The sequence below is a fragment of the Ochotona princeps genome, chromosome 2 (assembly GCF_030435755.1).
Source record: "Ochotona princeps isolate mOchPri1 chromosome 2, mOchPri1.hap1, whole genome shotgun sequence".
Classification (NCBI taxonomy): Eukaryota; Metazoa; Chordata; class Mammalia; order Lagomorpha; family Ochotonidae; genus Ochotona; species Ochotona princeps.
In genome coordinates this window covers 65,184,651-65,209,853 of record NC_080833.1, presented here as the reverse complement: position 1 = coordinate 65,209,853, position 25,203 = coordinate 65,184,651, and the positions used below count along the sequence as shown (strand labels likewise).

The 25,203-nt window shown below is 41.2% G+C and overlaps 1 protein-coding gene across 1 annotated transcript in view; it reads right to left on the bottom strand.

Moving 5' to 3' along the window:
* Nucleotides 1-1,489: 1,489 nt before the first annotated feature.
* The window catches only part of GIPC2 (GIPC PDZ domain containing family member 2), a 102,668-nt gene continuing 78,954 nt past the window's right edge, over nucleotides 1,490-25,203 (bottom strand). The window contains exons 5-6 of the mRNA XM_004582206.3: nucleotides 18,027-18,108; nucleotides 1,490-2,316 (exon numbers count right to left, since the gene is read on the bottom strand). Coding sequence (XP_004582263.1) covers nucleotides 2,171-2,316; nucleotides 18,027-18,108 — 228 coding nt within the window. The 3' untranslated portion in view covers nucleotides 1,490-2,170. The remainder of the gene's footprint in view (nucleotides 2,317-18,026; nucleotides 18,109-25,203) is intronic.

Below are 25,203 nucleotides of genomic sequence, written 5' to 3'. Positions count from 1 at the left end.
CAGAGACGGAGACAAAGAGAGCTCCCGCTCATTGACTCCCTTCCCAAATGACTACAAAGTTGGGTCTGGGGCTGAGGCTTGGCCAGGCCAAAGCCACAGACACAAACCAGATCTTCCATGTAAGTGGCAGAAACCCAGTTGCCGCAGCCATTGCCAGTGCCTCCCAAAGGCTACCTTGGTAGAAGCTGGAGACAAGAGTCCTAACCAGGAATCAAACGTAGGCACCCCAATGCAAGGTGGAAGTATCTTTAAAAACTCCCACTTCAACTCAGTTTGTGTCTTTCTAAGAAATGGAAGCAAGAATAAATATGAGGGGCAGCCTTTGTGGCACAACAAATTAAGCCACCACTTGGAATGTTTGCATTTCTTGTCTGAATGCCAGTGACTCCACTTCCGATTCACCTTCCTGCATCTGGAAGGCAGCAGTAAGTGATGGCTCAAGTACCTGAATCCCTGCCACCCACACTGCAGACTCGCATGGACTTCTTAGTGTCTGCTTCATTCCGGCCCAAGCCTGGCTGTTGATTGCCTTTGGGGAGTAAACCAGCAGATAGAAAATCTCAGCTTTTTTTTTTTTTAAAGAAAGAATAGGAAATTGGGAAAGATCTGAAAGATATCCACTAGATAAGATCAACAAATTATAGCCTGATCTGGATCCTATTTTCAAGAGGGACAAGAGTATTAAGATAATTTATCTCCCATATGCTGCTTTTGTTACATATTAATGACTAAAACTCCGTCTTGCACATTTCAGATTTTTCAGATAGACTGAACAAATATCAGCTTCAGAGCATTAAGCTCATGCAAAAAGGGAGTGGCTGACAGGAAAAGTGAAGCTTTACCAGAAAACAACAACTATCTCAGTGATAACCCAGCATGAAAGGCGATCACTTCTGGTTTTCCAGGGCAACTCCCTCGTGGGTAGTTATCTAATTTCCTTGGCAACACATAGCATTTTTCATTCAACATTTTAGCAGCTGGGTCACACCATGCTCTGCCTCTATTGAGTGACCTATGAGGAAGTCATTCATTTCCATTTCTTTTAGATTTATAAAATGTCAAATAAGAGTGATAAACTGGCATTTACCCTCAATTTTCTCAGTAATATAAGGTTTACAGAAAGTGGGTGTTAGAACTCTAAAATAATACATTAATTTTTTTCTTGGTTCTCCCTTCCTCTTTTGTTTCAACTGGTTGGATAAAGGGGACAGCATCTATTTCTGATTGTTTCCCTTCTAAAGTTAAAGTGACTACAGGAAATTGCTGCTTAATCCCAAAACCAATGTTCTCAAACATAGTTATTTTCTGAGTAAATAGCTTTCAAAAGAAAAATTCCACCAAAAGATACATATATATATGTATATGTATAGATACGTATAGACGTATAGACATAAGGACATATAGATACAACCTTCCCTGGAGTGCTCATAACAAGTAGCATAAAGTAGCAAATATGTATATATACATATGTTCATGTGTATGTGTGTATTAAGAACTTCTAAGAAGAAATGGGATGCAAGTGATTCCGATTTATCTGGCTTTTTCATTCTTCTTACACACATGCAAACACACAGCACAGTAACTGTCAAACACAAGTTTTAAGAGCAACTACAAAAAAAGAAGAAGAAAAAAATCAACCAATCATTGTTTGCCAACGAGAGGGACTGGGCTACAGAAATCAACAGCCCAAATCTACACAATAAACTAAACAAATAAACAAATTAAAAAAACAGTGCTTCTAGACCCATGATGGGCATAAAATTTTCTAATTTTCTAATGTATCCTACGTAAGCTGGTATAACAAAATGAATATGTTACATGCAACCATAATTTTCTTTACCTAAAATACTAAAAATCAATTGCCATCAATTACGTACATGTGAAAAATAAAGCAAAAGTGTTCACAGAAAGCAAAAATCATCTGTCTAGAAATACTCCTTAAAACTTGCATTAAAAACTTATAAACTCATACTAAAATTTACATTTTAGGTCATTTATCTTTAGTAATTGTGTTAAAAACTACTCAGAAATCAAAATGATATATCAAAGAATGTATTTCTTATATGTAAAACTAAACCAAGTTCACAGAAGTCTCCAAAGGATGGTTCCAGAGCTGTTTTTAAGAAAAACAATGGTGTGTTTCTTCAGTGACGGATCATCCACATGAACCTCACCCTTGCTTGAATTTGCCAATAGCTCCCCAAACATCAAAGACAAATTCATCTGGGAACGCAAAGTCTCCAAGAGTCTCATCAAGCGCCACAGCAAACTCGTCTGGATTTTGTTTGTCCTTTCCAGCCTCAAACATGGTGGTAGCTGTCAAAATAATTTTTAAAAATTAATGATCAAGGAGATGACATCAGAGAACGAAAGAAAAAATGGCACCAAAAAATTACTTTACAAAAGTAACATATATTTGTATCACATTTTCCAGTATAAATTAAAACAATAAAAGTACTCAAGTATTGATTTTGGCATAGCATATTAAGCCGCAGCCTATGACTCTGACATCCATGTACTGGTTCAAGCCTCAGTCGCTCTGCTCACTAACAATTGCCTACTAATACACATAGGAAAACAGTGGAGGATGGCCCAATACTTGTGCCCCCGCCACCCATGTAGGAGACCCAGGAATCCATGGCCATTGCAGCCATTTGGTGAGTGAACTAGCAGATGGAATGCCTGCTTCTGTCTCTCCTTATCACTGTGAAAGATATCCTCTCTCATTTATCAAGGAAGAAAAGATACTTTCCAACAATTTGCAACCATCGCCCCTACCCTGTCCCCGAACTTGGAGCCCATCAGTTGTGAATTTCCAGCATTCCTGTAGATGAGACAAAATCCCCTGAAAGAAAATTCTGCATCTAATCTCATCAGCACACAAACTTGGAGCATGCCACTCCCCACCTCCAGAGAGGAGCGCTCTCTCTCTCTCTCTCTCTCTCTCTCTCTCTCTCTCTCTCTCTCTCCCCTCCATTAGTTCCTATTCTCATCTGTGATAAAATATAATTCTCTTCCCCAAGGGAAATTAGGCAAAGCTCCATCAATCTACTAACTTGGAGGAAGACATCTGACCAACCGTGGAATCAAGGTACCTTTTTTGATTGTGTCTCAGGTTGGGGCAGAACATGAAGGTGATGCCCTTACTGTGTTTTTCTAGTACATTCCCTGGCCCCCTAGTCCATGTCTAGGAACCAGGATCTTCACAAGTGTACATTCCCATGGGATTTGCCCCAGCTGGTTGGAAGCTCATGAAGCTCAGTTCATTTCCAAAAAGCACCAGCAAGCAGAAGGAAGGAGATAGCATGGCTATGATTTGGGACTTGCGTGCAGAACCTTCAAATAAAAGCAAAACCTCAAATCCCACCAGAAAACTCCCAGTCTGTCCTTTCCACATCCTCGAGGCCTCCCCTAGGCTCAGGGCTGAAGCAATTACAGGGTCTTTGAATGAGGCACAAGGTCTAGTCTTTCAAGTAAGTCCACAGGAGCACCTCCAAACACGTAAGAACTATTCCTCTTCTAAATAATTCAGGAGTAACACCAGGAAGACAGGAACAACTGTGGACCACAGAAGGTCACCAAGATCCGAATGGGAGTGGGGTGACCTGGGACAGTGTTAAAAGCCCTGGTAAGGTGAGGAGGGCATTCACATGGCTGGATGGTCTAAGTTTAGCATGAGGTAGAAGAATACACACAGGTTAAGAAGAAGATGGAGGTACAGAAGGGACAGCGCAGCCACAGTGATGAGACACAGGGTGCAGGCCCCGGTCTCCCAAGAATTAACTCCACAGCTTAGCTTGTTTCTCAGAGGGTAACAGGATTGGCAATTTTGGCCTGATACATCTAGCCACTGGCTTAACCGCAAGTTCCTGCTTCCTATTTGTCAAGTTATCTGCCAAGGGATTGGATAAACACTGGGAGGAACTCAAGGGATTTAGGGTGGAGACTAGAGGATTGGATAAACACTGGGAGGAACTCAAGGGATTTAGGGTGGCCACTAGAGGATTGGATAAACACTGGGAGGAACTCAAGGGATTTAGGGTGGCCACTACTGGGAGGAACTCGAAGGATTTAGGGTGGCCACTTGGGGACTGGATAAACACTGGGAGGAGTTAGGCAGAGTATAAAAGAAAGCCTGGAGTTTCAATAAAAATCAATCTATCATCGATCATCATTCTGTGTACTGCGTGTTGTCTCACTGTGTGTTGTCTTTTTTGTAACCCTAGTCCCTCCGCTCGGCTTGGGGTACGTGGCGACGCGGGCGTTGCCAACATCTGGAGGTCCCACCGAGATTGAGAAAGAGAGGATACGACGAAGGGTCGTCCCGGGAGGCTGGCCAGCTGATGCAGGTAAGTGGGACGTATTGTGGTTTTTTTTTTTTTTTTTAATTTTATTTTAAATTCATTAATTACATTGTATTATGTGACACAGTTTCATAGGTACTGGGATTCTCCCCACCCCTCCCCAAACCCTCCCACCATGGTGGATTCCTCCACCTTGTTGCATAACCACAGCTCAAGTTCAGTTGAGATTCCCCCATTGCAAGCGTATACCAAACATAGAGTCCAGCATCTTATTGTCTAATCAAGTTCAACGGCTTCTTAGGTATACCCTCTCTGGTCTGATGACAGAGCCAGCAGAGTATCATCCCGATCAATTAAAAGCTCCAACATACCATCAGCAAAAATTTACATCATTATGGAATTAATTGACATAGTAATGAGTAACCAATATGGTAAAAGTAAATGCGATTTCTTATCCACCTTCTGTGACCACCTCATTGACATTTCAATTTTGGTTTATACACAACATATAACATTCATAACATAACATGTTATACATAACATCATATCAAATTAAGGCAAACATGTGGTATTTAACCTTTTGAGATTGGCTCATTTAAGTGGGACGTATTGTAAGTCTCTGCTAAACTGGTAGGAGAGGGAGTTTCATTTTGAAATATAGTCAGGTTTTAGTTTTATTTTGAAATACAGTTAGGTTTTAGACTTATTTTGAAATATAACTAGGTTTTGGATTTATTTTGCAAGTTTTCGATTTATTTAGAAGTATAGTCAGGTTTTAGATTTATTTTGAAGTATAGTTAGGTCTTGGTGTTTAATTTATCCAGTGAAAAGGACGATAAAATGGGTTCTGCCTTCTCCCGGGATAAATTGGCCACCGAGCTTGAAGAACTTCTACATCAACTGGGGATGCCAGTTAAATTTAAAATGATTAGAAATTTTGTTAAAGCCATTCAATCTAGCAGTCCTTGGTTTATTGTTTCAGGCAACTTGAGTATTCCCGATTGGGAACAGGTTAAGGCCAATTTACAATCCTGTTTACAAAAAGACCCAGATAATTTCCCCATTGTTAACTTTTCTTTGTGGCGCTTAGTCCGTGATTCATTATTTACTGATAAAGTGAAAGTTGAGAAACAGTTAAGAGAAGTACAGACTACTTTTGAAGAAATCCAGGGGAGGGAAGTTCTATGGTCCTTGGAAGCCTGGAATGAGGCGGCCTCAAGTGAGACCACCCTGAGTGAGACCTCTTCTTTAGAGGAGAGTGAGGTCTCTTCTTTAGAGGAGACCGAAGCCTCTTCTCAGATGAGAACGAGGCCTCTTCCTCGGAAGAGAGTGAGGACAAACGAGATGAGGTTTTCTTAAAGCAGAAAATTAAGGATAAGGAGAAGGTTTTCTTAAAGCGGGAAATTAGGGACATTAAAACAAAGTTAAAGAAAGCAGGAATAGGTGCACGTTCCTCTGGCAAATTGTCCAGTTCAAGACCACCACCATATGCCCCTAATTTTGTGACCCCTACCGCTCCTCCTGAGGAGGAAGCCACGGGCCATTTACCCAATAATTACCCCACGCGGCCATGGAGTGACGACCTCACTGATCAGCCTGTGGGTGGGGTTCGATGCTTCCCTGTAATAGAGGTCCCAGTTCGAGGAGGTCCCCCTCGCCGGGAGCATCAGCCCCTTCAATTTAAAGACCTCAAAAATGTAAAGCAGGCTGTTAAAGATTATGGTACTCAGGCACCCTTTACTCTTGCACTCATAGAATCCTTTTCGAGTTTGAATCTTACTCCTAGTGATTGGATGCGATTGTGCCGCTCTGCTCTCGATGGTGGCAACTTTCTCCTATGGAGAGGGGACTTTCAAGATAGGTGCAGATTCTTTGCCAAGCAGAATGTGGCTGGGGGACATGCAGATCGAAGCCTTGAAATGCTTTCTGGCACTGGACCTTTTGAGGGCATCCAACAACAAGTTAATTATGACCTAGGAGTTTATGCACAGATAGCAAATGCAGCCCTTGGAGCCTTACCTAACGCTAATACAGGAGACCAGCTTTCCAAGGTCTTGCAAGGCCCTACAGAACCTTTTCAAGAATTTGTGGACCGTATTATGCAGGTTGCTACTAAGATCTTTGGTAACATGGAACCGGCTATGCCAGTAATTAAGCATATAGCCTTTGAGAATGCTAATAAATATTGCCAGGATGCTCTCAGGTCCCACAGAAATAAGTCCCTGCATGATTATCTCAAAATTTGCAGACATATTGACTCCACCCATGCCCTTGGGCAAGTGATAGCAGCCACTGTTCAACACCCTCAGCCCCACCCTAGGGCGCCTCCCAAAACCTGTTTCAGATGTGGACAGCCTGGACATTTTAAAAAACAGTGCCCCAAAATTCCGCGACAAGGAAGATCACCCCCGCAATCCTTGCAGGCCCCAGATCTTTGTCCAAGATGCCATAAAGGCTATCATTGGAGCAGTGATTGTAGGTCCAGATATGATGCCCAAGGCAATCCCCTATCGGGAAACGGGATCAGGGGCCTGCTCCGGGCCCCCCAACCTCAGGTGTATGGAGCCCAGCAGACACCTGTAACTTCCGGAACAGCGCAGACTCCTTTCAGAGTCCCTCTCCCATGGCAAGGAACACCGACATTTCAACCCTCCTCAGAGCAACACCAAGTAGCACAGGAATAGACCTCTGTGCCACCTCTGGAGAGGTATTGACCCTGCTCCTGAGGCCCCAACGGATAAAAACAGGAGTCAGGGGCCCCTTGCCTAAGAATACCTAGGGCCTGATCCTAGGAAGAAGTAGTGCTACTATGCATGGAATCAGAGTACTCCCAGGAGTGATAGATGAGGATACCCCCGCAGAAATAGAAGTCATGGCAGAATCAGCCAAAGGCACTATAATCATTCCACCAGGAGCTAGATTGGCCCAGCTCATCTTGATCCCCAAGGTTCCAACTGACAACCCCATTCTTAAGAGAGATAGACAAGGAGGATTTGGACATTCTGGCCCCTTGGCATGTTGGGTCTCTGACATGCAAACCCGACCCACCTTACAGTTAGAGATAGAAGGGAGAAAATTCACAGGTTTACTTGATACTGGAGCTGATAGTACAGTTATATCCCAGACACAGTGGCCAAGTTCCTGGCCATTAGAGGCCACCCCAACCGTTCTCCAAGGGATAGGAACTTCTCAGCCACAGAAAAGCGCCAGGTTGTTAAGGTGGAAGGATCAAGAGGGGCATTCAGGAGTTTTCCAGCCGTATGTCTTACCACATATTCCTATCAACCTGTGGGGACGAGATTTGTTGAGTGCCATGAATGTTGTATTGACCTCTCAGCCTGTGCCAAATATGCTTAATAGACAGGGATACTTTCCTGGAAAAGGTTTGGGCAGACATCTTCAAGGTGACCCCCAACCAGTCTGTGACAGGGCTAGGACATTTTTCGCAGGGACCATTGTAGAGCAGCCTCATCGGTTAGTGGAGCCCATTAAATTAACATGGAAAACAGATGAACCAGTTTGGGTTGAACAATGGCCCCTTTCAAGTGAAAAATTAGAGGCTGCAATTGAATTGGTAAAGGAACAGCTTGAGGCTGGACATATTGTTCCATCCACCTCTCCTTGGAACACCCCAATTTTTGTTATTAAAAAGAAAAATAATAAATGGAGGCTTTTACAAGATTTACGTGCAGTAAATGCCGTCATGGCCCCTATGGGGGCCACACAACCTGGTTTGCCATCTCCTGTGGGAATACCAAAAGATTGGCATATGCTTGTGTTAGATTTAAAAGACTGCTTTTTCTCCATTCCCTTGCACCCGGAAGATGCTCCACGTTTTGCCTTTACCTTACCGTCCATCAATTTAAAGGCCCCTTCCCAACGTTTCCACTGGGTTGTGCTCCCACAAGGGATGATGAACAGCCCTACCATTTGTCAGATATATGTGGATAAGGCCTTAAAAGGAATTAGATCACAATTTCCAAATATTTATTTAATCCATTATATGGATGATCTTTTGATTGCAGCTGAAACCCGTCATGTTTCCTTCTCAACTGTGAGGACATCATCAAAATAAAATGAATTTATTATTTAAAAAAGAATAAATAAGTAGAAAAGTAGGTGGGGACAGAGCTGTAGTGGAGCAAAGTAAACCATTGCTTGTGGGAGACCCGGAAGAGGTTCCTGGTTCCCGGCATTGGATCTGCGTGCACCGGCCCATTGCTTGTGATACCAGAATCGCATATCAGAGTGCTGGTTCTAGTCCTGGTTGCACTGCCTCTGATCCAGCTTCCTGCTAAGCCACTAGAAAAGCACTGGATGATGGTCCAAGTATTTGGGCCTCTGCTGCACACATCCTGACCAGTCCTAAACTGTTGTAGTCATTCTGGGAGTCAACCAGCGGATGGAAGAATTCTCTCTCTTCTCCCTCTGTCTATGCCACTCTGATTTCCAAATAAATCAATAAATCCTTTTTCAAACTAGGTAGCAAAATAATAGTAGTAAAATACTAATGGTGGAATAGATGATAGTTACAGAGGTATTTATCAAATTATTTCAACTGTACTATGTGTTTTCACATTGCCATTGCAAAATGTTGGGAGGAAGTTCTACACAGACAAGAGAGGAAAAACGATATGTAGTAGACAAATTGAAAGAAAAGTATTTTTAATTGGTGCTGGTTTAAATGCAGTAAAACTACGCCTGGCTTGTAATGTTTATTCTGTGTGCTCCTAAAGACTGTTAGATTATAATTTCCTAATTCATTAAGGAACCTCAGTGTGTATAAGGAAAGCTTCCTCTCCCCCAACAGGCACAGTGTTGAAGGAAAAAGGACACCTGCCTTCAGTCAGGTAAGAAACCATGTTCTCCATCAACATTCTTCATAAAGCAAGAGATTCCATCCATTTCTCCTATGAGTCCCATACAGCCATTTCTGCATAACTGATGGGTAATTCATATTGGGTGTTTCATTGCATCTCAGACAGCATGGCCAGAAAGCAGACATCACCTTCCCTCTAAAGCAGTCACAGCTCCTCCTCCTGTTTCCACTGGTGTCATCTGTGGCAAGATTATTTTGTATCTCTCCCTTTCCTCCCAGGCCCTCAGCCTGCTGGCCAGGCACCATCAGCTTCCTCCCACCTTTGCAGTCTCTCCAACTGCTGCTCTCTCCCATCTCATGCTCTCTGCCAGTATGTTTTCTCCTTCATCACCAAGTCCAGTTGGCAAAATACCCCAGAGAGGCACATAAAAGTCCTCTTACTAAAGCACCTTTCTGATTCAACTGGTGGATGAGAAAGGAGGACAGCGAAACTCCTTCCCACTTCTGAAATTATCTACATCGTTCTCACATTTAAAAAATAGAAATAGTCCTCGTGGCACCAATGCTATGGCCCTCTACACCAATACTATGCCTTCATACATCTGGCCACTCAAAACGCCATGTTTTTAAAAACTTATTATATTTATTTGAAAAGCAGAGAAAGAGAGAAAGATCTTCCATCTACTATTTCACTCACCAAATAACCTTAACCGTCAGAGGTAGACCACGCCACACCCAGGAGCTTATCCACGTCTCCCACATGGATGCACAGGCCCAGGCAGTTGGGCTATTTTCCACTGCTTTCCCAGGTGCAGTAGCAGGGAACTGGATTGGAAGTAGAGCAGCCAGGACTTGAACCAGCCCCTCTACAAGATGCCAATATTGCAGACAGCAGTTTAATACATCATGCCCAAGTAACACCCCCCAAAATGCCATCTTAACTCCCTCCAGTCTTTGCCCAGGAAAACATCCTATTCACCAGCTCTACTGTCAAAGTCCTTTTTCTTCTTCAAGACACTCTCTTCCATGAAATCCTTTGTCCGCAACTGGCAATGATGCCAGAACTTTTAAGTACTCCTGCTGGTGTTTTTCATGCTGAAATGTACAAGCATGTCAGCTGAGATAGTGGCAAATTGCAGATGCTATCACGGCCTGGGAGTCTACATTTCCAGCAGCTCCCCAACAACGTTGACCCCTGAGCAACACTTTGAGCTATGAGGCCTCACAGTGCACTTTCAACACTGCTCTGCACTGACGTTATATATGTTTTTTCTCTCCTATTATAGAATAAATTCTCAGTGGCCCTTGAATAGCTTACTCAGTCTTTTATGTCTACCAGTTTAGTGTCTTACTCACAGAAAGTGCTGGAACACCTGCATTTACGTTTAGACATTGTTTACAATGACACGCACTGCACGAATGAAGAACAGCAAAGCACAGAACTCCGGTCCCAAAGCTCGAATGTGAAGGAGAGTAATCAAAATTTGCATATTAAGTCTCAATATAAAGAAAAGACCTAAATAAAATTCTGCTTCATTTATCATTGTAAATATCTCTGACAGACCTTGCAAAAAGTGAAAATTCACCCAAAGATTACACTGACAGAAGAGTGAGATACCATCCAGGTGAAAAAAGAATGAAAATAACAAAGTCTGTTTAGAAACAGAGAAACTATGTATAGCTGGTGCTTTCCAATGCTGAGGCAAACAGTGACAACCACATAGAATTCATTGGTAGCCACTAAACAGATCTAGATCTCTCTTTGTCTCTCTCTCTCTCTCCTTCACTCTTTCTCTTTCTGTTTCTGCCACACACACACACACACACACACACTCACACACACACACCACTTTCAGGGGCAGAAAAGAACATGTGCGCATGCTTGCTTCCAACCTTGGGAGCATGCTCCAGGGCAGTGAGCCCAGGAATGCCATGCTGTGGACTGCCTGGCCTGCTCTCACCTGGAATCTCTGGTGTGGTTTCCCACTCACATGAGTCAAAGGCTGCTGCCAGGCGTCCACACTGTGACCTTGCAATCCAGAGATCCAGTCTCACGCAGACACTCCGTCAAGCACAGCAGAGTGCATGAACCACGACCACTGCTCTGCTGCTCTGGTACGGTCACACTGCCAGCCCCACTGTCCTGCACGGTCCGCCTCTCCCACCACAGCCATCACTATCAGCAACAATTGTTAGTGATCCTCACTAGTGACAACGGCTTCACCTACTTGTGATTAACTTTGATGCTTTAACAACCTTCTAAAGTCGTTTTTATTATGCCCCTTTTTACAGATGTGGAAATTAGAGCTCAAAATATAATGACTTCCCTAAGGGCTAAAGTTCTGAACTAATAAATTCTGAATTCACATTCCCTGTGAATTCACCATTTTTATGCCTTCTAACAGATATTTGCCAAACAGGAAAAAGTATTATGTAGGAAGCCAGGATTAACTAATGACCAAGATAGGATATTTGCCACCAAGAAACCCCTGGTCTTAAGAAGCAACCAAAAATACCATGTGGTGGCCTAGCAATTAAAGTCCTCGCCTTGAACACACCAGGATCCCATATGGGTGCTGGTTCTAATCCCAACAGCTCCACTTCCCACCCAGCTCTCTGCTTGTGGCCTGGGAAAAGCAGTCAAGGATGGCCCAAAGCCTTGGGACCCTGCACCCGCACAGGAGACCTGAAGGAAAGTTCTTGGCTCCTGACTTTGGATTGGCACAGCACCAGCCATTGTGGTCACTTGGGGAGTGAATCATCAGACGGAAGATCTTCCTCTCTGTCTCTCCTCCTCTCTGTGTATCTGACTTTGCAATAAAAATAAATAAAATCTTTTAAAATAAAATACTAGTTGGGTAGCTGCAAGATTGTATTGGAAATACTATATATAACACAGTGCCTCACAAATCTGTTGATCTGCTATACAAATTCAAAGGCAATTTAACAAAAGGTGACACAACTTAACACATTATGAGTTTTTGCCAGTGAATAACATATAATCATAGTGCAAACATCCTTACTAGAGGATATATATGATATAAATTTAGTGCTGATAGAACATCTGACTTAAAAGCAAAATTACCGGGCCCAGCAGCGTGGCCTAGCGGCTAAAGTCCTCGCCTTGAAAGCCCAGGGATCCCATATGGGCGCCGGTTCTAATCCCAGCAGCTCCACTTCCCATCCAGCTCCTTGCTTGTGGCCTGGGAAAGCAGTTGAGGACGGCCCAATGCATTGGGATCCTGCATCCGCGTGGGAGACCCGGAAGAGGTTCCTGGTTCCTGGCTTTGGATCAGCACGCACCGGCCATTGCAGTCACTTGGGGAGTGAATCATCAGACGGAAGATCTTCCTCTCTGTCTCTCCTCCTCTCTGTATATCAGACTTTGTAATAAAATAAATAAATCTTTAAAAAAAAAAAAAAAGCAAAATGAAATCCTTTTTAGAAAGACATAGTTTACCTATTAACATATGATAGAAACTAAAGTTATTTTCATCTGCTGACTATAATAGAACCACAGATATCACAATAATAGTTGACGTTGGAATATTATCATGCAAAAAATATTCCAGAGTGTATACCACATAAAGCAGCTAAGTGCTGACCTCTACTGGCCACTTTGAGAATATCTTCATATCTATCACCATAGAATTGGTTTTTATATTATTACCCATGACAAATCTATTTTAGCGACACATCAACATATAATTCCCATCAAGTTCTTACATATTTAAACAGACATTTTAGATATAAGATATTAATTCATAGTTGAAAATCTTGGTATCAGGGCTAGCATTGTGACACAGGGCCACTACCAGAGACACCAGCCTCCTCTAACCCAGTTTCTAATCCACTTCTAACGCATCTAATTGTAACCCAGCTCCTAACGCACCTAGGAAAGCAGCAGCAGACCACCCAAGTACTTTTGGGCTCCTGTCTTCTACACTGGAGAACCAGATGGAGTTCCTGGCTCCTGGCTGGTGCCTGGCTCAGCTCTGGCTCCTGCAAGTATTTGGGCAGTAAACCAGAGAATCAAAGACCTCGTTCCATTTGTCTCCCTGACTCTGTAATTCTGCCTTTCAAATAACTAAATAAATACATCTTTTTTAAAGAGCAAAAATCTTGGTATCAAAGTCCCCAGATCAAATCTTGGCTCTTAACATGGTAGCTGACTTTGGGCGAGTTAATAAACCTCTGAATCGGCTTTCAGATCTATAAAATGGCAAATCACAGACCTTACGTAAAGAATATTTTCCATCATTGTTGACTTAACCATGACATCTGAAACTGTCTCTATCTGTGAAATATTTCAACACTCACTTTCCCTAATTGTCCACAAATATCAGCCTCCTTCAAACAATTTACACAGAGGTCATACATCAAAGTCACAGGCACTGTAAAATATGTGTCTTAATGAAAATCTATTTTCAAACTGTCATAGGCTTTACCTAAGAATGATGACTTTCTAGAATATTTAGAATTCACTAAAAGAAGAAAACAATCCTAGGAAAAACAATTCTCTCAAATACCATCAATGTGTACTTTTTTAAAAGAGTTTATGTAGATTAAACAAGTTAGAAACATTATTTAAATTTGCTTTCTCCACATTCCTGCATCTTTTAAAAGTTAGAAATCCTAAAACTTTGACAGAGATAAGATCATCTCCAACTTCCTAAACTAGTATCAACAGAAATCACTGCAGTCTGGGCCGTCCTTGCGACTTGTTGGGCTGGGCCTGAGGCACCAGCACCTGTGTGGCCTCCAGTTCGAGTCTTTGCTGCTCGACTTCCAATTCAGCTCCTGATACAGCACCTGAGAAAGCTGTGGAAGATAGCCCTGGTGATGGGAGCCCTGCATCAATATGGGAGACTTGGAAGTTCCTCCCAGTCCCTGGCTTCAGCCCGGCACAGCCTTGGCCATTTCAGCCACTTAGAGAATAAACAAGAGGATGAAAGATTTCTTCCCCACACACCTCTCTGTGTGTAACTTTAACTTTCAAATAAAATAAATCTTTAAAAACAAGGAAAGAAAAGATCACTGTAGTTCTGCACTCAAGAAGAAAGTTATACAATACAATGTTCCATTAAGTTACGTCAATCATATGTAAAGTCATATAGATCCCAGCCTCTTCCAGAAGTTAGTTTTTCCTCATGGACAATATTTCAAGGTGACCCATGTTCACACTAGTTGGTTAACATGTGATAGTTCACAGGCTAACTGTGCAACCAAATGAACAACTTTCACTCTCAGGGGTACTTCCTACAAAAATTCATCTGTGGCATAGCAGTAAAGTTCCCATCTGTGATGTCAGCATGCCACAAGACTGCTGGTTCAAGTCCCAACTACTCTGCTGCTGCTCCCACTCCCTGCTAAAGGCCAGGAAAAGCAGCAAAATATGGCACCTGCACCAATGTGGGAGATCTGAATGCAGCTTCTGGATGTTGGTCTTGCTGGTCCAACATCAGCCATTACAACTACTTGGGGAGTGAACCACTGGATGTAATTGCACTCTCTCGCTCATTCTCTCCCCATCCCTATTATAAAATAAACATGTAAATCGTTTTTATAAAAAATCATTCATTTAAAAATTTTTCATTTGGAGCCAACACAGTGGCATAGATGCTAGTTCAAATGCCGGCTATTCCACTTCTGATCCAGTGCCCTATTTATAGCCTGGGAAAACAGAATATAAACCCATGTGGGAGACCTAAAGGAAGCTCCCAACTCCAGCCAATGCAGCCATTTGGAAGGTAAACCAGCATATGGAAGAAGATCTCTTTCTCTCTATCTTTAACTTTCTCTGTAACTCTTTCAAACAAAAATAAATAAATCTTTCAAAAATCTTATTCTAATTATATTCCATTTTCAAATAATAACTACATCCAAATCCTTTTCAAAGATAGCTTTTAAGCTATCTTATTGCCATATTGCTTTTTAAATTTTTATCCAGAAACATATTAACAATTCCAGAATAATGCTATCAATATAATTGGTAGTAAAAATTAACATTTAGGTAGGCATTTGGCACAGAGTTTAAGTCACTGCTGGGAACATACATCCCATTACTGGAGTGCCCGGTATAAGTTCCAGCTACTCCACTTCTGATCCAGCTTCCTGATAATTCAACTTTAACGCATAGATGATGGCTTAAGGACTTAAGTTGTTGTCACCCATAAGGGAGATCTGGATGGAATTGAAGGTTCCTGGCTTCTGCTTGATCCAGTCTTGGGTGATTCAGTGCATAGAAGATCTCTCTCTCTTTCTGACCTTCAAACAAAATAGCAATATTTTTTAAAAGAATTCACATTGCCTGAAAGGCTAAAAGTACTGAGAATACATATAAGCAAGTAGATTCATTTGTCTGTCAAATTAGTTCCACACTTGCAATTTATATCTCATGCTAATCATATTTGAATAATGAGAGAAATTCCTAGTTTGACAATCATCAAATAATTACTTTCCTTACACTTTACCATTTCAGGTGGCTGATCACATTGTTTATCATCTATAATAACAGTTTTCCATGTCAATTGGAAGAATTTGGTGCAAATGATTAAATAACCTTACAAAGATATTGCCAGTTAATTTACAGAGAGTCTGTGAAGAATGGTTAATATCCTGAACTTTTGAGAGCAAAACAAAATTAACTCTTAAAGAACTGCTTCCTAATTCATTTGTAAGTATTTGCCCTATTACAACATTTTATTATAAAGCACACATGTACAAGAGCAAGATCAGTTTATCTAATTATTCTCAATTAATACTTAAGTAACTATAAGGCTTGTACCTACAATTAACCTCTACAGTTAAGGATTGTTTTAGATTCCCACTTGCGAAGACTGGTTCCCCTCAGCTTGAGCTCATTAAGCCCCAGCAAATTACACATTTGCTCCTAAATCATACAATGTTCCTATAGTTACATTATTCAGAAACTGCTCACGTAAAGAAATGTAGTATTTTTTTAATAAATGTTACCAAGTTATTCTGGGTTTATAAGTACTGCCATTTCTAAACTCCTTTTGCCCACATTTGCACAAGTGCAAAAGAATTGGGTAGGAAGTTGTAGGACATCCGCCTTCTGCAGCAGCATCTCAGTTCCACTTCTACTTGGAGTAAACACCTGCTACACAGTTTGCTTCAAGAAACAGATTCACATGGTTTTTCCATTACATAATTATGTATACATCTAGTATAGAAATTCTAATTTCAAAATTCAGTCAGGCAAGACAAAACAAAAAATAAATTTTATTTAATAACATTTATAGGAAGCCACTGGTTTAAGTGACCAAAATAATAATAATAATAATAATAATAATAATAATAATAATGACTGATCATGAAGCTGCATGTCACCAAGTTGAAACTAAGTTGTTTATCTCCCTTCCAAGAAGAAACAAAAGCATAATACCCTAAAAAGTCATTGTAGCTGGCATGATAAGGAAGTACCCTTTGACTTAACCTTGACAAGGAAAATAACCTTGAAATGACTGAGCCCCCTCTTGTCCTCTGCTTCTGCTTGCTTCAGCCTTTTTCTGTCTATTAAGCCAAGCTCCTCCACTCAGCTCTTCACAACACTCATTCATTTATAGCAATGGGATGTTGCTCATGTCTAGAATCACAAATAAAGACCACTTAAGTTCTTTAAACTAACTCTTAATTTTTTCTTGTGGTAATTCTATAAGAAATATGGAAGAAGAGTAAAACAGAAAAGAGAAAGATGAATGTTAAGTACCAGATAGCAGGGAAACCAGTCAAGGCTTTGACTTCAAACTGTGTGTTGATCTTGAATCCATGAATAGAAACTCACTCTCTCTGCCTCTTCTTCATTTAAATAAATAAATATTTAGGGTTAGGGAAACAGGTGTTGTGGCATGGCAAGTAAAGCCACAGTTTGTGAAGCTGGCATCATATATGGGCACCAGTTCATGTCTTAGCTAATCCATTTCCAGGTCAGAACCCCTGATAATGGCCTGGAAAGACAAGGGTAAAATGGTTCAAGTGCTTGGGTCCTTGCACCCATGTGGCAGATCTGGAGAAATCTCCTGCCTCCTGCCTTTGGCCTGGCCTGACACTGCCCGTTACAGCCATCTGGGCTAGGAATCAGCAGGTGGATATGTCTCTCTCTCCATGCCCACCCCTTCCCCCATAACTCTGCTTTTCAAACAAATAAATCTTCAAATAAATAAATATTTTTAACAAGAATAAAAATTCAACTACTCAGCTGTCATTACATGACAAGTATATGCATTGTCTTCACATTGCTCATTCATGATTTACAGGGTTGCAGCAACTCTATCAAACCATGCACAACTTGACTATTATAATAAATACATAAGGTAATTAATATCAATTTGATGCATAAAATAATATCTTTCTTACATATAATTTACAAAACTTCTCACGTGTGAGGGTGGTTCAGAAAGTTCTTGAGAAACTGTAACTAAAAGCATGAGTTTATTTTGATGCAAGAAATTTAAATAATTTTAAGTAATTTGTTCATAATATACATTTTCTACATGTTATGAAAAATGTTTTGCCCGAAAACAAATTCACACTTTTAATTCCATTTTTCCATGAGCCTTTTGAAATACCATATATATTTTTAATATATAAAACAAAATGAAAGGAAATGATATCATTGTCACTTTTATAGATGAAGAACTAATTAATTTTTTTAGTTCTCTTGGCACTAAGAGACCAAGTTAGTAAGAGCCAAATCTTTTCATGATTTTTCAATATCTTTATATTCATTATTCTTTTCAACACCCCACAAGTACTTTTATAACTACATATTATATTGTAACTGAAAATATAACTGACAATAAATACAAACAAGATATAAATAAGCATAATGCTTCATCAAATTAAGAGATACAAGACGTTTAATAATAGTATAAACTTACCTAAATCAATATCTCTAATTCCCATGTACAATTCAAGAAGATCATCAACTTTTCCGATTGCCTTTGTATTGACTTCACAAGGCTTTATCAAAGGAGAGAGAAAGAAGCTATTATATTTCTAGAATGAAATTTCTTCACATTTTGGACAAACATAAGGGAAATCATGTCAATGAAAATATATCTAGAATGTTCTCTATAAGAAAATATGTCAATACCCGTGCGGAGACCAGCAACTGACGCAGCAGTCGGGAGATGCACTGGCGGCCAGGATTCCCACCAGAGGAAGAGGCAGACTGCAAGAACCTGAGGTTTGAGTGAGTTGGGTGGGGACAGTGGTGGGTTGGAGGCTTCGGGAGTTGGCCCCCCAGGGGCACGGACAGAGCCTGAACACAATTGGCCTCCCCGCCCCTCCCCCCCCCAGGCTCCAGCCTCTAGAGACACAGGGCGAGTGCCTTGAGACTGCCAAAACTGTGTCTGGGAGAAAGGCAAAAGGCACACTGGATACTCCCCTGTGCCTTTGCGGTGTGGCACTCAGCTGGGCGGTGCTATCCCACAGGAACCCAAGCACGCCTCTGGGCTGGGCAGTTCCCTGCTAGCGCAGGGGCGGTTGGTCCCCTGCAAGTGCTGGGGTGGGCGGACCTGCGCAGGAGGCGTTTCCAGAGAGCACCTGGAACACGCCCTATAGTCCCTTGCTCCGAGCCCTGTGATCCAGTAAACAGGGTGCGCGCACAGAGAGTGCCTTCACTCCCCCACGCCCTGTGGTAGCATACCTGTAGGGGACGAGCTGAGAGTGCGCTTTGAATCCTCTGGGCCCTGGAAGAGGCGCCCTGAGGTCCAGTGTTCTGGAGACGCACCAAAAGTGCCTTGAAAATTCCCACACCCTGCTACTCCACGCCTGCAGACTCCGATCTCTACAAGATAGTGCTTGGAGACCCCTCAGCACACTGGTGCCTAGGTCTCTCAAAAAAGAAACACTAACACAATGGGAAGAAATACCAGAAAAGGTAATGATCCAGATGAGAGTGCCAACACCCTACCAATAAAGGATCGAAAGCCAATGTCTATTTCGGAGATGCGAGATGAAGACATAGAAGATCTACCAGACAAGGAATTCAAAAAAATAATGTTAAAATATGTCAGAGACAATGAGAAGAATTGGGAGGACTTCAAGGAATTCAAGAACCACATAGCCTCAGAAATACAACAAATGAAAAGTAAAATCCTTGACTTAGAGCACAAAATTGAGAGCCTAACCAACAGAACAAATACAGCAGAAGAGAGGATCTCTGAAACGGAAGACACACAAAACGAACACACCCAGTTCATGAAACAGCTGGAGACAAGTCTGAACAAAGCCAATAAGACCATACAAGAAATGAAAGACAACCTCAGAAAATCAAATATTAGGATTATTGGCCTTCCTGAAGGAGCGGAAAAAGAATCAGGAATGCAAATGGTGCTCGACGAAATTATACAGGAAAACTTTCAAAACACTTGGAACATGAATCCAGCTCAAATCCAGGACGGTCAGAGGACTCCCAGCAGATATGACCCAAAGCGATCTTCACCCAGACATATGGTGCTCAAGTTCCACTCCAACGAAGACAAAGAAAGAATCCTGAGACAAGTACGAAGCAGAGAAAAGATCACATACCGGGGAAAACCAATCAGGATCACGGCTGACTTTTCTGAAGAGACCTTACAAGCAAGAAGAGAATGGACAAAGATCTTCCAAATCCTGAATCAGAACAACTGTCAACCAAGAATATTGTACCCAGCAAAGATCTCATTCGTATTTGAGAACGAAATCAAATACTTCCACAGCAAAGAGAAATTAGAAGAATATGCCAGCACAAAACCAGCTCTACAAAATCTCCTTAGAAATGCACTAATTCCAGAAAAAAAGGAGGTGAATCATAAGCAAAGATGGCAAACAGGAAGGTCTCCCCACTAAAGTCCACACAAGGAAGGGCAATAACACAGATATCAACACCCACAAAAACAAGTATGGCAGGGCAAAATCACAACCTCTCAATTTTAACTCTCAACACAAATGGCCTGAACTCACCAATCAAAAGGCATAGATTAACAGAATGGATTATCAAACAGCACCCAACTATCTGTTGCCTACAAGAGACACATCTAACCAGAAGAGATTCAAAGAAGCTGAAAGTGAAAGGTTGGAAACAGATATTTCATGCCAATGGACGAGAAAAAAAGGCTGGGGTAGCTGTCTTAATTTCAGATGATGTGGACTTCAATCTGACACACATCAAAAAGGACAGGGAAGGACATTATATATTGGTGAAGGGACTGATCCATCAGGAAGTAATTACCATTGTGAACATATATGCACCAAATTCAAACGCACCTAGCTACGTGAAGCAATTACTCACGGACGTAAGGGGAGACATAGATATGCACACAATAATAGTGGGTGATCTTAACACCCCACTAACAACTATAGACAGATCAACAAAACAAAAACTCAACAAAGAAACAACAGAACTCATACAAACAATAGAACAACTGGACTTGGTTGACATTTATAGAATTTTTTACCCTAAGGCCACAGATTATACATTTTTTTCAGCAGTACATGGCACCTTCTCCAGGATCGACCACATGATAGGACACAAAGCAAACCTAAATAACTTCAAAAAGATAGGAATCATACCATGTACCCTCTCAGACCACCACGGAATGAAGCTGGAAATCAGCAATTCAAAATGCCCCAGGAAATACAGAAACTCTTGGAGGCTGAACAATATGCTACTAAACGAACAATGGATCAGAGAAGAAATTAAAGATGAGATCAAAAAATTTATGGAAACCAATGAAAACTCTGACACAACATTCCAAAATTTGTGGGACACTGCCAAAGCAGTGCTACGGGGTAAACTCATCGCAATTGGAGCTCATGTCAAGGCCCAAGAGAGGCGCCAAATACAGGAACTAAACAAACACCTCCAGGAACTGGAAAAACAACAGCAGAAGAGCCCCACACACAATAGGAAACAAGAAATCATCAAAACAAGGGAGGAAATCAACCAGATAGAAATAAAAAAAACCATACACAAAATCAATGAATCAAAAAGCTGGTTTTTTGAGAAGATAAACAAGATAGACACTCCACTGGCCCGACTGACAAAGAAAAAACAAGAGAAGGCAAGAATTAACAGCATCAAAGATGAAAAAGGCAACATAACAACAGACACCGCATCCATTAAGGCCATAATCAGAAATTACTACAAAGCACTGTACTCCAACAAATCAGAAGATCACCAAGAAATGGAAAAGTTCTTAGACTTCTACCACTTGCCAAAACTTAGCCCAGAGGCAACAAACGACCTGAACAAACCCATAACTGAAGTAGAGATTGAATCAGTGATTAAAGACCTCCCAACAAGGAAAAGCCCAGGCCCAGACGGCTTCACTCCAGAATTCTACAAAACATTCCGAACAGAGCTGACCCCAATCCTCTACAAACTCTTCAAAACAATAGAAAAAGAGGCAACCCTTCCAAACTCATTCTATGAAGCCAACATTACCTTAATCCCAAAACCAGACAGAGAACTAACAGAGAAGGAAAACTACAGACCTATCTCTTTGATGAACATTGATGCTAAGATTCTCAACAAAATCCTAGCCAACAGAATTCAAAAACACATCAGACAGATCATTCATCCAGATCAAGTAGGATTCATCCCTGGAATGCAGGGATGGTTCAACATTCGAAAATCTATAAATGTGATACACCACATCCAAAAACTGAAAAACAAGAATCACATGATAGTATCAATAGATGCGGAAAAAGCTTTCGACAAAATCCAACATCACTTCCTACTAAAAACCCTAACCAAGGTAGGCATAGATGGAAAAATCCACAACATAATTAAAGCAATATATGAAAAACCCAACGCCAGCATCATACTGAATGGAGAAAAACTGGAACCCTTCCCACTGAGATCTGGAACAAGACAGGGATGTCCACTTTCTCCACTACTATTCAACATAGTCCTAGAGGTACTCGCTGAGGCCATAAGACAAGAAAAAGAAATCAGAGGAATCCAAATGGGAAACGAAGAAGTCAAGCTCTCACTATACGCAGATGATATGATTCTTTATGTAGAAGAGCCAAGAGACTCAATACAGAGACTGCTAGAACTTGTACGAGAGTTTGGTAGAGTGGCAGGGTACAAAATTAATGAACAAAAATCAACAGCCATAGTGTATGCGAACAGCCCCAAGATGGAAAAAGACTTAACCAGCAAGATACCATTCAAAATAACAGAGAAAAGTATGAAATATCTGGGAATAAATCTAACCAAAAATGTAGAAGACTTATTTGAAGAAAACTACAATCTGCTTAAAAAAGAAATTGAACAAGACCTCAAAAGATGGAGTAATATCCCATGCTCCTGGATAGGTAAAATCAATATCATTAAAATGTCTATACTGCCAAAAGCAATATATACATTCAACGCAATCCCAATCAAATTGCCCAAAATATTCTTCATGGAACTGGAAACAATGATCCAAAGGTTCATCTAGAAGCACAAAAAACCACGGATAGCTAGAACTATCCTGAAGAACAGGAAGTTAGCAGGGGGAATCACAGTTCCGGACCTCTGGACATACTATAGGGCAGTGGTTATCAAAACAGCGTGGTACTGGCACAAAGATAGAGAGGAAGATCAATGGAGCAGAATAGAAACGCCAGAAGGAAACCCACACAGATACAGCCAAATAATCTTTGACAAAAAGACAAACGACAACCCAGGCAAATGGGAAGGTCTGTTCAATAAATGCTGCTGGGACAACTGGTTGATAGCCTGCAGAAACAAAAAAATAGATCCACATCTCTCACCATACACTAAGATCAGATCTAAATGGATAACAGATCTAAACCTACATCCAGAAACCTTCAAACTTTTGGAAGAAAATGTTGGAAACACACTGGAACACTTAGGGGTAGGCCCTCACTTCCTAAAAAAGACTCCAGATGCAGTAGAAATCAAGACCAAAATAAACAATTGGGACCTCATCAAACTAAGAAGCTTCTGTACAGCTAGAGAAACAATCAACAAAGTAAAAAGGCAACCCACAGAATGGGAGAAGATCTTCGCACACGACATAGGTGATAGAGGGCTAATATCCAGAATATACAAAGAGCTACAAAACAACCAAAATGTCAAAACAAACAAGCCACTCAAGAAATGGGCACGGGAAATGGGCAGACACTTCACAAAGGAACAAACCCAAATGGCAAATAAACATATGAAAAAATGCTCAAGTTCCCTGGCAATAAGGGAAATCCAAATTAAAACATCAATGAGGTACCACCTAACGCCAGTAAGACTGGCCCACGTGAATAAAAGCACCAACGACACTTGTTGGCGAGGTTGCGGGGAAAAGGGAACCCTACTCCACTGCTGGTGGGGCTGCAGGCTGGTACAGCCTCTATGGAAATCAGTATGGAGAATATTCAAACAACTCAAATTCAACATACCGTATGATCCAGCAATAGCACTCCTAGGAATATATCCAGAACACTTGTTCTATGAGAAACCAACATGTACTCCTATGTTCATAGCAGCACAATCAGTAATTGCAAAAACATGGAAACAACCAAAATGCCTATCAAAAGAGGATTGGATAAGAAAGCTATGGTTCATCTACTCCATGGAATACTACTCAGCTATTAAAAAAAACAAAATGCAGTTCTTTGTGGCCAAATGGGCCAAACTGGAAACCATAATGCTAAGGGAAATGAGCCAATCCCAAAAGGTTAAATACCACATGTTTGCCTTAATTTAAGATGATATGATGTTATGTATAACATGTTATGTTTTGAATGTTATATGTTGTGTATAAACTAAAATTGAAGTATAGGTGAGGTGGTCACAGAAGGTGGCTGGGAACCCGCATTTACTTTTAACATATTGGTTACTCATTACTATGTCAATTAATTCCATAATGATGTAAATTTTTGCTGATGGTATGTTGGAGCTTTCAATTGACTGGGATGATACTCTGCTGGCTCTGTCATCAGACCAGAGAGGGTATACCTAAGAAACCGTTGAACTTGACGGGACAATAAGATGCTGGACTCTATGTTTGGTATACGCTTGCAATGGGGAAATCTCAACTGAACTTGAGCTGTGGTTATGCAATAAGGTGGAGGAATCCACCATGGTGGGAGGGTTTGGGGAGGGGTGGGGAGAACCCAAGTATCTATGTAACTGTGTCACATAATACAATGTAATTACTGAAGTTAAATAATAAATAATTAAAAAAAAAAAAAAAAAAAAAAAAAAAAAAAAAGAAAATATGTCAATACAGCAATTAGTGTCAGCATTATGGATTCAGAAAAGAAAAGCCAGGAACACAGTCTCCAAGTAGCTAATCTAAAAGGGGAGGCGTAGGCAAAAATAAATGATTATGTAACAATTTTTAAAGGATATAAAAGGTACATAGGCAAATTTTTGTATCTAAGAATAATAAAAGGCCTCAGAAAGTAGATGACCCCAAATTGCATTTTCCAAGATGAACAGGTGCCAAATAAACAAGAGAGAACACTTCAAGTTAAAGGTAACACACAAAGACTTGTGAGGTCACAGAGCCTATAGATGATGGCATGGCTTCAGGTCTGCAAAAAGTCCCTTGTGTCTAGAGAGCACAGTGGCAAACAAGACAAGGTCTCAAAGGATCTTATATGAAAAAAAGGGTTTGGGTCTCATTAGGTAGTCAAGGTCTCCAAAAATTTTTGTTTGTCTCAAGAGATAAATAGAGAGTAGGGGGAGAGAGCTCTCATCCAATAGTTCACACTCAAATCTCAAAATGATGAGAACTGAGCTGGACCAAAGACAAGAGACAAAAGATCAATCCTCATCTCCTACATGGGTATCAGGAACCAAGTAGCTTTTTAAATATTTTTAATGTTATTTACATAGAGAAGGATATACGCCCATGTGGGCCACTGATTAGGGTGGGGAAGACTGGGGCCAAAGCCCCGGGACATCAGGGTGCGAGCTAGTCAACCCCCAGAGAATGACAGACTCTCGCTGGTAATGCAAACAGCAAACAGAGTTTATTGCGCCAACATGCTGGGGTCAGACCGCACTTGGGGCACGCAGGCCAGCCAAGCAGGGCAGTCGGACCCCGAAGAAGCCCA